This window comes from Brachycentrus maculatus, unplaced genomic scaffold (genome assembly GCF_059751285.1).
Source record: "Brachycentrus maculatus isolate JH-2025_06_01 unplaced genomic scaffold, ASM5975128v1 h1tg000589l, whole genome shotgun sequence".
Lineage (NCBI taxonomy): Eukaryota > Metazoa > Arthropoda > Insecta > Trichoptera > Brachycentridae > Brachycentrus > Brachycentrus maculatus.
In genome coordinates, this window is record NW_028281329.1 from 658862 (window position 1) to 671156 (window position 12295).

Below are 12295 nucleotides of genomic sequence, written 5' to 3' on the forward strand. Positions count from 1 at the left end.
ACACAGCATCAAACTATTCATGGCAGATTTTGCTACGTGTATTGTCGAGAACACGCAATATTTCCATACCTTTAAGTAGTGCTGTGAGGTTTGTATTGAATAAAAAAATAATTTTGAACGAGCAGTCGCATTTGAAAATTGGATAATAAATAATAAATATGCGGTTGAAAACGTTTGTGGTTGTGTGTGGAACATTAACAGTGTTAATGATGGTCGTCCTAATAATGTATTCGGATTTATTGAAACTATCACGCCAAGAACCAAACTTTACCTTTATGTCAAACAAGCAACTGGAAAATTACTTTAGAAGGCATCCAAAACTTATTGAAGATTTTTTTAATCATAAATGGGTAAGATTTTTTAAAATAATTTTATTAAAGTAAGCGCATATAGAAGACGATATAAAGATACGATTGTGGTTGATGAAACAATCGAATAGAAACATTACCTGATGCAATAATTTCGCCAACAATGAAAAGCAATATAATGATTTCTTATAAATCTAGAATAAAGATTACTATCACAAATTGCTAGATACTAACTTCTAGAATATACCAATAATAAGTTTGGATCCCCATTTTAAAGTAAAAATATACGACTAGTAGGAGGCATCGGATGCATAATATAACTTTTTCCATACTTTTACCCATCTTTTCTTTTAATGTGGCATCTGCTATCAAAAGTTAGCTTTCACTGTGGTGACTAATGACGATCATCCTGTTCATGGTGTATTTCTTCCTGTACTGTATTGTCAAATTTTGTCTTACTCATAGATTATTACTGGAACTGACTAAAACAATACGGCATCATTCCTCCGTTCCTCCTTGGCTGTGAATGTTTTTGATGCTTACAACTTTTTTTCAGACATTTATTTTCGACGTTTTTGTATTGAATTTGATCTCTTAATATAATTACTAAATTGTTTCTAATTTCCCAGAACCGATTTAGAAATGTGACGATGTGTATATTATAATCACTTTTACTGGGTGTGTGAATATAATGAAGTAAGTTGCAAATTTACATTTAAACTTGAAATTTTCATGATTATTTCTACATTTGTGAGATCTGACACAGTTTTAAAGCAAATGAAAAAATGTTTAGCATTTTTTTTCATCATTATTTTTCAGAAATGAATGAAAAAATATTTTGGACATTGTAATATGTAACAAATTGCAAATATGATAGTAAGTTCCATTATTATCCAAACATTTCTAGTACTGATCACGACACGCACATGTATGTGTTATTAGTTTTGCAAAATTAACGTATTTTATGTGTTTTTTAGATGGAAAAACAAGGACCAATGCCTTTGATTGATGAAAGTGATGACTCTTTCTCTTCAGAGGAAAGTTCTGTAGAAATGATATTAAGGTCGCCATCAAAGAAATACAAATCTTCAGAATCACTTTCTTCATCATGGTCTTCTTCTTCGTCGTCGTCATCTTCATCGTCATCGTCGTCATCGTCTGCTAGTTCTTCTAGATCTTCTAGTACATCATTCGAAGAGGACTATGGACCTGGCGGCTTCAGTACAAAACGGTACTTTAAAGCAAGAAACGTAAGGATTGATTTATCAATCTCTGCATATCCTTTATCGCAAGTTTATATACTGTGAGGTTCGCACTAAATATACGGGCACCTACTTACATGCCCAAATGTACCATTTTATTTATTAAACTTTTATTTTGTTATTGTATTTGGCAGCCACCCAGTGAAAGAATGTTTCTGCCATTTTTATTTTTATTTACAAACAAAATAATAATGACAATGTTTTACTTTTACCCGGTAAAGTATTTATTAGAATCTATTCCAGCACGTGTTTCGTGTGTCGATGATTCCCACATCATTATTTAACAAAGTATGTAAAACTAAGTTTGATATTGAAGAAAAAGTTGAGAGTAATGCGAGTTATGATGAGGAGGGGGTGAAAGCTATTCCCTTATTTTATCAGTAAAAAAAATTACATCAGTATTATTAATTTTATTTTTATTTTTATGGATTTGTAATGTTTCAAAATGTTGAAGTTTAAAATGTTAAGTATTCACATTGTTTATGATTTCTTTCTTATTTCTTATTCATTTAGTTTAAAACTATATTGAATGCATCGAAATAAAGCGAAGAAAGGGAAATTTACTATGTAAAAGTGAAAAAAAGAATGGATATGTATTGCCACAAAGTGACTGCCGAATCAATGCAAGAGAATACATTTTTTGCCGTTATTTAAAATAGCATTTTATTCCGTTCAAAATTACTAGCACCCTTAGTAGTATATATACGTATATATATTGTAAATACTAATTAACCAGTAAATAATATAGTAAAACAGTAACATTTTGCTATCAGTGTTACGTGAATTGCGTTTCTGAAATTTTTCATGATTTTCAATTGTATATAATTTCAGCAACTGGACTTATCCGATGTTGGGAAATATTTATTTCTCAATAATCCCCCGCCCAAAAAACGAAATAAGAAGTTTAAAATTTTAATGTGGAAGTTAGGAGAATACATGGAGGAACGTCATTTATATTATTTCCACGATCAAAGGTATAAATATATTCACATTCCCATTGATACATTGTATAAAAAGTGAAACATTATTTTCATTTTAAATATTAAAATCAAACACTGATTTTTAGGGTCTACTAAGTTGTATATATACTTATATATATTTTTTGAATATTAAAAAAATATAAATTCGTGATAATTGTTTCGCCTTGTTGGGGCAAAACAAACAACTGTCACTAGTTTGATAATGCCCTAACAAGGCGAAACAATGGTGACGAATTTTAATTTTTAATTTTTACGTTACAACTTAGAAGACCTTAAAATAAAAAATACGGAGTTCTTCAAATTAAACGCCACGAAGAAACACAATTTTTTAAAGTTTAATTTTTCGGACTTGAAATTTTATTTTTAAATTCAGGCACGACCCCTTTGCCGACTGCCCTGTGCAGAACTGTTACCTAACCTACGATGACGAGGACGCGGCTGACGCTGATGCCGTTCTCGTCCTGCTGCACCAATTCCACGGAGTGGAGAACCTTCCCAATGTGACCAGACCAGCCCACCAGCGATGGGTCTTCATCACGGACGAAAGCCCTCACAACACATTCAATTTGGGGGAGGGAGAGTGGCCTGATCTGGTCGGGGTGTTCAACTGGTCCATGACATACAAGTAATGTTTTGTTGTCTGTTTTTACATAACGCAAAAAAGACTTACTCTGAGATTGAATTCTTCAGCACGAAAATTCAGTCGGTGATGAAATATCGCTTAAATCTATGTTTGTTAATATTTTAACTTTCGTAATTATATTTTGGATACGTACTTACGAACATATAGTTTATATGCTACTGTGGTTAAACCGTTTTATATTTTTGTGTTTGAAAATTGAACAGAACAGTTACATAAACGTAATCGAGTAACACAAAACAAGTATTTGTACCATTCCAGTTACAAAATTTCAAATTTGTAATTTAATGAAAATACTTGGAAGAGGGACGGGATGGGAAGGGGAAAAGGGAAAGATCAAAGCTCAAGTCAAATAATATTAACACCCTTTAAGGAGTTATAATTTAGAATAAATAAAAAATTTAAGAGCTCAGTGTGAATGGAAAGTTAAAGTGCTCGAAGTGTAGGACATTACTGCTCTATGCAAAAGGAAATAAAGGAAGGAAAGTACAAAGGAAAATTAGATTGAGAAAATTTCAATTTCAAAATCGTTAAAATGGACACGTACTAGTGCACATGGAAATATGAAATAGCATTTTATTATTGTTTCACATCTAGGGCCGAGTCTGATGTTCCCGTTCCTTACGGCCGTACTCTGCCATTGAAAAATCCCACGAAGCCAGACAACTCGAAGGAATTTGCTTCTAAATTCGCCGCCCTAGTTCCCAACGCGGATATCAAGAAACGAGATGTTCTGGTGGCTGTCATGATGTCCAACTGCGGGGGAAACAACAATAGATTCGACTATATAGAGAAGCTGCAAAAATACATGCATGTAGACTTTTATGGAGAGTGTGGAACCACCTTGAAAGACGTGTAAGTAATGTTTAAAAAAAAAACAAATTCCATATACGTACAAATTTTATTAATCATATACAGTAATATTGTAAAACTTGAAAGGGGAGAAGTCATTGGTAATCTAAATCCAGATTTCGGTACCCGTAACTCGCCTTTTTTCGACTGAAGACAAAAATGGCAATACGAGTAACTAAAAATAAGAAGTAGAAAATTGTAGTTTTAACATTTTATTTATGTGGTATGGTACATAACATATCGCTCACTCCTACCAACAACGTCATAAATCAAAAAAACTTGATTTTTCAGGAGGCCGTTTTTGTAGTTTTATATATATATATATATATATATATATATATATATATATATATATATATATATATATATATATATATATATATATATATAATATATATATATATATATATATATATATATATATATATATATATATATAAATATATATATATATATATATATGTATATATATATATATATATATATATATATATATATATATATATATATATATATATATATATATATATATATATATATATATATATATATATATATATATATATACACTTATATAAAAATTTGTAAAAGGTATATAACGATGAAATGTAATAAAAAAGGTGCATTTTAGAAATGATCCATAAAGGCCAAAAATTTTATGATATGCTCCTGAAAAGTTAATCAAGGAGTCAATAGCATGTAACCAGCCACATGGAAAGTAGTAGATATAGGCAGTACTGTATTTAAATAATTTATTATTATTTCTTGCAGATGTCCAGGGTCCTACGGCGATGACTGCCCTCAGCTTGATCAATACCTGTTTTATTTGGCTTTCGAAAATTCAAATTGCGATCAATATATCACAGAAAAGGTGTTCCACCATGCTTATAGCAAGGGAGCAGTCCCAATCATAATGGGAGCCCAAAACGACATCACCGATATCCTCCTACCACCGAACTCATTCCTCAGCACGAGGGATTTCCGAAAACCCAAAGAGCTGGCCAACGCTTTGAAGTACATTAACGACACGTTTGAAGACACTTACTTGGAATTTCACCAATGGAGACATCAAGTAGAAGTGGTCAATGAACACGGATACTTTAATGCGCCTTCCTATCACTACTGCAGGCTTTGCGAAGCTCTGAACTATAACGATGACCAGCCAAAGGTTTATGGGTATAAGGAGTTAGAGCATTTTCTCGACCCTGTATCAAATTGTTACGATTTGTAATAAAACATATAAATTATAAACGTTTTGTTAGGAACCAATTGTGTTAAACGGCACGGGGACGGTCAATAAAAGTGTCAATATTTACGTCACTCAAAATTCTTATGATTGAGAAGCAAATGGTAATTGCTTCGATTTCATTTGGTCTAATCAATGAGCGTTAAAACGTAAAAATTTACATTTATTCACTGTTTTCAGCGCGATTTATTATACATACTATACTTTTATTTTAAGATCAATAAAAACATTTTTTTTCTTGAATTCTCGTTTTATTTTGACTTATCAGTCAGTAAGTGGGGGTCGAAGTAGTGCGAGGGTGCTATGTATGGTAAGTGAGATGCCCTTTTTTTAAATTTTGTAATGGATGTGATCCAACTTCATCGAGATTTTCATGAATTTTAAGTCACTGCGAGATCCCATGAAGGGGAGTATATTTTTCATGTTAAATCAATGGCATTTTGAAAATAAAATACATTGTTATGTGGTTTGTAAAGAAATTTGGAAGACCTTAAAAATCTGAAAATATAATGTTTTTTTACCCTTTCCTAAATGAGCACAAGTTTTAAAAAGATTTAAAAATCGAAAGTCTTAAAAAATACCGGAAAGTTAAAATAAATTTGAGCAAAAATTCAGAATTTTGCTCAACATTTTTATTTGGTCCTAAAAATCCTGAATATGTTGAAAATCTGGAAAGTATTTTGTAATACTTTAAATGTTACATATTTTCGATTTTTAGGATTCAAGAATTCTGAAAATCAAAAATATTACATAGAGTATTGTGAGCCGACGATTATTTGAGATATACCTTTATGAAATTTTTAAGAAAAGCCTTCCACGAATGAGCCGAGTAAATAAGGTTACGCACTGGTTATGATTATTTAAAGTGTAATTTTAAGAAAACCAATCTTCAATGATGTTTACTTCTATGCCTATAGTTTAAAAATAGAGTTAATTTTATTATTATCATGACCGCATTAAAAAAATAAGGGAAAATTGGCCGTTTACAACACAACAACAAAAAACATTTACTAAACTATTTTGCCGATGTTTGGGAAGCAAAAATAAGGGAAAATAAAATATGGGAAACTTATTTAGCGATCAACATATTAATGCTTTCATTTTTGTTTGTATGATTTGTGATATTCATTTTCATTGATCACCCAATGTCAGTCAAATACAAACTTCACACACGCTCTTTTTCACGGATCAATAAAATAGATCAATATTTACTTTTGTACATAGAACCAACTGCAGAAGATAAAAGATTCGATCAAATATATATCAACAATATGTGGAATGAGCAACGTGTACTCTAAATACTGTATTTTTCTACTTTTAGGTCATAGAGTCAATTTATATTCCTCTCGGGAGTAATCGGAATATTTTTAACAGTGCTCATATTTTTTTTCTACAAAATGCGTTTGCGAAAGGCGGTTGCTTTGTGCGGTTCATTGGCTGTGACACTCACGTTTTTGTTTTTCATTTATTCTGACAAAGTGTATCTGGATAAATTCTTACGTAGAGGGGACGCGATTGGCTATATGGGTGATGATTTCGAGTTACTCAAAAACTTCGATGGAAACCATTCCGAAATAATCAACGAATATTTCGATGGCAGAAAGGTTAGCATACCATTGTTTTATTTAAATACATACTTACTCTTACGATGTTATTTGACCAATCGATCATATTATCAAATATATTGAAAGTGTTTCTGGAATGCTTTTTTTCAACTAAAATATTTTATGTGTATATATCATAGGTGTTTGAAAAGATAAAACTTGGTTGGCGAGGAAACGGTAAACAAGGCGTATTGAGTAGTTCCTAGGTCATTATTTAATATTGTTGATATTTTGAAAACTCAATCTTTATTAATATTTGAGAGTGTCTTAATTTATTGATATTGGTCACCAAGTTTTACTTAACGGAATTGTGATTCGTAAGAAGACGCGTAAATAACATAATTCTTACTTAGATATAATCAAGTGAATTCTAAATTGAGTGAAATGAAAAACGGCCAGAATGTTAAGAACAACCTTTTATTATGATTGATCTAATTAAAGTTTTTAAAGATAAGGGTGCTTATATTTTTTACGGTAACCGTTATTTTTAGTCGGAATCTGCTAGAAAAACATTTAATTATTACTCTTTTTTGATTTTTAAGTCGGGCGAATTCAAAATAAGTGTTGTGATTGACGAATCCGTTTCGAAGAACCTTCAGTCTTCTTCAGAAGAAAGTTCTCAACGTGAGCGATACGTAGTCGTGGACCAAAACGAAAATTATGTCAATGACTATTTCAATGCAAGAAAGGTAAAAAAATATTGTCTTTTTTAAATGATGTATTAAAATTATTTAATTTTCCTGAACAAATTTAAAAAATATAAAAATATATAACTTATATGCTGGTTCTAAATATAAATTTGAACGAATTATTTCATATTCAGCAATATAACCTTTCCGCTGTCGGGAGATACCTGTTTCTTAACGAGCCTCCACCTGAAAAACGGTTGAAACAGTACAAGATTCTGGTGTGGAAAATAGGAAAGTATATGGAAAATCGACATTTATACTACTTCCACAAAGAAAGGTAAAGTAACCAAATATTAAAAATATTCACAAACATAAGAAAAATTATTAGTTTTCCTCTCTTTTACAGTAAAAGAAAAAACTTTTAAATATGTATCTAGGAGTAATTTTCCATGTGTAGATATAACATTATCGCGAACGAGTACCATTTTAATTGTGCGTACATGGTGGATCATTGGTATTTCGATATATCATGTGAAAGCTGTTGTTACAGACAGTATTAGCAATATTCTATCCCTTTCTCAAAATGCTCTTGGTATTTCAGTAAAATTTGTATTTTGGAATAATTATTTCGTAGGTAATTTTCTGCACCATTATTTTAGAATGCCAGATGGGGTAGCCTACCATGCTACTTTGTACTACCATGCACCTTTATACCATGATACGTGGCTCATCTATGTAATTTTTCAGGCACGACCCTTTCGGGAACTGTTCCGTAAACAACTGCTATCTTGATTACGAAGATGCTTCCTTAGTTGACGCAGACGCAGTAGTGGTGTTACTCCACAGATTGCAAGGAGCCAAGAGTCTTCCCAACGCTACGAGGCCAGACGGTCAGCGATGGGTCTTTATTACCGACGAAAGCCCCTACAACACCTTCACTCTGGGAAAGGGTCCTTGGACTGACTTGGTTGGGCTCTTTAACTGGTCCATGACTTATAAGTAAGATATCTCTGTAATTAAAGCTGATGAATTCCGATATTGAACTTGACCTAGCAAATCAAAATAGTAAAAAATAGCGGGAATGCACAGTTTGAAGCAGTTGACCCAGACTGATTGAAGGCACTTGTGTACTCATTGGAACATATACCAAAACATAAAAAGTAAAATTTTTATAATTAAAATGTAACTTTGTTTTAAAATCACTATAAATATTTAATTATAACTTAATTATAATGTCTACCAGTTTCGAAGCTAACCGCTTCTTTATGAAGACTGATTAATAGTATTAATCAGTCTTGATAAAGAAGCGGTTAGCTTCGAAACCGGTAGACATTATAATTAAGTTATAATTAAATATTTATAGTGATTTTAAAACAAAGTTACATTTTAATTATAAAATGGAAAATTGCAAAGTTAGTGCTTCAAATATAAATTGTAGTCAATAATTTGGTCAATAATTTAGGATAAGATACATTTTTCAATGTTAAATTATGACTTTTTTAAAAAAAGTTTTTAAAAAGAGTTTTTATTTTATATAGTGTATGTATTTGTAAAATACAAATGTTTAATTTACTGACTAAATAAAAAGCTCTACATTTATTTATTTCTTTTTATAATTGAATTTCGATACGTACAGTTCCTAAAAAACTAATATTTTTAACAGAATATTGATGAATAATATATTCTCTATAAATATGTCAATTCTTCAAAATTGTGTACTTATTTCGGATAACTTTAACCTAGACAAGTTATTAGAACCACGAGAAACATGATATAAATTCTAAATTTATTTATTTTCCTGTTTTAATAATCGGTAAAAGAATATGAGTAAAATTAAATGCAAAAAATAATGATTTTCTAAATATTATTTTTTGACGTCTCATCAAAGATGAAGAAGAATATGGAAGTCTGGGCATTTACGGGGCTGACGACCGTCATAGGGTTTACGTGATCACTTAACACACGTGTAACATTCACAAACTCTACCCATTATTGACAACCACACTACTCAAATTCTTGGAAGTTCTATATATATATATGAACCAATTTTGAGACATTATTCTTGAATCACTAGAACTTCACTAAGTAAGATGAAAAGAAGGTTTTTATTGAGCAGAAACTCTTTTATTAGTATGAAAATTAATATGTTTTCTAAATACTCTTAATTCTTTATTTTCAGGGCCGATTCTGATGTTCCCGTTCCGTACGGACGAACTATACCACGGAAAAGTCCAATTGTACTGGAGGACACAATGGACTTTCAGGCAAAATTCACCGCCCTGGTTCCCAATGCGACCAGCAAGCGCCGAGACGTCCTGGCCGCAGTGCTGATGTCCAACTGCGGAGCTGCCAATAGTCGACTGAAGTTCGTAAAAGAACTACAAGAATACATGGACGTTGATTTTTATGGACGTTGCGGGACAGAATTGAAAAAGGCGTAAGTTAAAAAAATTAACTTTAAGGGGATATTCGCAAGCACAGAATTCATTCCCCCGGAGACCACCGGAGAGGTTACATGTCTGTACATGCCCGATTTTTTTATTTGTGTTTTAAAATTTATATGGAAAAAATATTTTTTAACTCTTTACCTTTCAATAGCTCTTTTTTTTCAAAGCCATATATTATTTCGAAGTTGAAACTTTGAAAGTTCGAACTTGTTTTTTCAATGCAAAAACGGTGTTGTAAGAAAAAAATCAATTACGATAAATGTTACCAGGATTTAGAAAAAAATTAAATTGCGACTTAACGAATTCTGTTGTTTATGAATGTTTATTTTTTTTCTTCAATCAATAACCCTAAATTAATTATGTAATGTAATTTAAAAAATGCACCTCGAATTTGAAAAGTACAAATTACATGGTTATGAATATTCTGGTTAGGGTAAAAAGCAAACCACTGTTTAAATATTTAAATAAATTGTGTTTTTTACTGCAGGAGACTTTTATTGCAAAATAATAAAGTTTTTGGATTTTCAACATAAATACTATATGGTCATTTTTTATCGACTTCTGCGTGATAAATTTTAAGTTAAAAATATATCATGAATAAAATTGTAATAAAACTTGAATTGTTTCGATTCACGATCTACATGTTCTAGATTCGTGTATATTATTTTTCTTATTGCAATTGCATATTTGACTAAATTCCTTTGCCATTGCGCATCTAGTGACATTTCTTGTAATGGACACAGACATATACAAATTTATAAACGATCTCAAGACATCCAATAGCAGATAATTTTAAATATTTTTTTCTTATCTTAGTTGTTGTAAACAGTGAACAAAAATTGGGACTAAATAAATTAAATAATTTTTACGAGTTTGACTAAAAAATCTTGATTTTTTAAGTAAAATTTGTTGTGCAGACTGCATGTCATGCGATCAGAGTATGTTAAATCTAAAACTACGACCACTATAAAAAAAGTAATAACTTTCCGGTTTAGAAACATACTCGATCAGTATTGAGTATCTAATTTTATAATAATTGACAAAGACCTACGTTTCTCTATAAAATTTGTATTAAATGTTTTATTATAATATAAATATATTTTTACACGTAAATACGTTTCTTTTGTTCACGTGGATTATGTATGTGCTTTATTTACTCTAACCGTATCCGGCGCGGTAAGCGAACGTTACGAGTAATCTGTGTCAAGCGATTTTCACGGAGACGATAATGATACACATAAAACATACATATTTATCTAGAATCTAGAGTACCGGATACTTATCCATAACGACTCATTTAACACTCGCGAATGCCATTTTACAAATTTTCGTTTAATTTTCCAGCTGCCCGGGATCCTACGGAGATGACTGCCCGTTACTGGATAAATATTTGTTTTACCTCGCATTTGAAAATTCGGACTGTGACGAATATATCTCGGAGAAAACGTTCAGCCACGGCTATAGAAAGGGCTCTGTGCCGGTCATAATGGGATCGCGGGGGGAAGTTCTGAAAGTCATTCTGCCTCCAGACTCGTACATAAATGCGTACGACTATCCCAGTCCGAAAGCATTGGCCGATCACATCTTGCACATAAATGCAACCTTCGAAGAAAATTACTTGAAATTGCAAGATTGGCGGAAACATCTGGAGGTCGTGAATGAACACGGATACTTCAATGCCCCTTCTTTTCACTATTGCAGACTTTGCGAGGCTTTAAACTACAATAGCGAAGAACCCAAAATTTATGGATATTCTGAATTGGAACACTACCTCAGCCCTGGTCCAAATTGTCAGAAAAATAACTAAAAGTGGTTAATTAAACAACTTAATATTGTAATATTATGGAGCTCCACAAAATTTTAATATTTAGCCGTGATTCAAAATTCTACTCTATTATGTATTTAAAAATATTGCTTTATGCTAGAACTGATAATGTTATGTTTATTAAATTTTTGATTACACTGTTGTTTACTGTTTTTTATTAAACCAGTTCTTCCTCACCATTTTGTAAAAAAAAGTATGAATTGCTAATGACGGTTAAGAAAAATATTTTTAGCTGGCAATTTTATGACAGCGTATTTTCTTTTCTTTGCATTAAACGTGATTAAATAATCATTAGATTATAATATTAATTTCACGATAAAAAAGAGATAATGTTGGTAGTTGGGAAGCGGTTAGTATTAAATTCGGTACACTTTGCGCAGCGTTATATCGGAACAATATGTTACACAACATCGATAGTAATATGTAATAGGCAGCTAATAAATGATGTATCACTATTTTATATTTAAATCGTGCAAGGTTTAAAAAGGCCACTAATGTTCTT

The 12295-nt window shown here is 31.3% G+C and overlaps 2 protein-coding genes across 2 annotated transcripts; both read left to right on the forward strand.

Annotated features, from left to right (window-relative positions):
* The first annotated feature begins 21 nt into the window (after positions 1-21).
* On the forward strand, positions 22-5531 carry LOC148301231 (inactive fucosyltransferase B-like). The gene is made up of 6 exons (XM_088273550.1): positions 22-350; positions 1286-1558; positions 2402-2544; positions 2924-3175; positions 3788-4045; positions 4814-5531. The coding sequence occupies exons 1-6, from the start codon at positions 159-161 to the stop codon at positions 5271-5273; spliced, it is 1578 nt and encodes a 525-aa protein (XP_088129676.1). The 5' UTR covers positions 22-158; the 3' UTR covers positions 5274-5531.
* Positions 5532-6546: 1015 nt separating this feature from the next.
* LOC148301232 (inactive fucosyltransferase B-like) lies at positions 6547-11935 on the forward strand. Its single transcript, XM_088273552.1, has 6 exons — positions 6547-6892; positions 7435-7581; positions 7716-7858; positions 8269-8520; positions 9701-9958; positions 11313-11935. The coding sequence occupies exons 1-6, from the start codon at positions 6686-6688 to the stop codon at positions 11773-11775; spliced, it is 1470 nt and encodes a 489-aa protein (XP_088129678.1). The 5' UTR covers positions 6547-6685; the 3' UTR covers positions 11776-11935.
* The last annotated feature ends 360 nt before the right edge of the window (positions 11936-12295 follow it).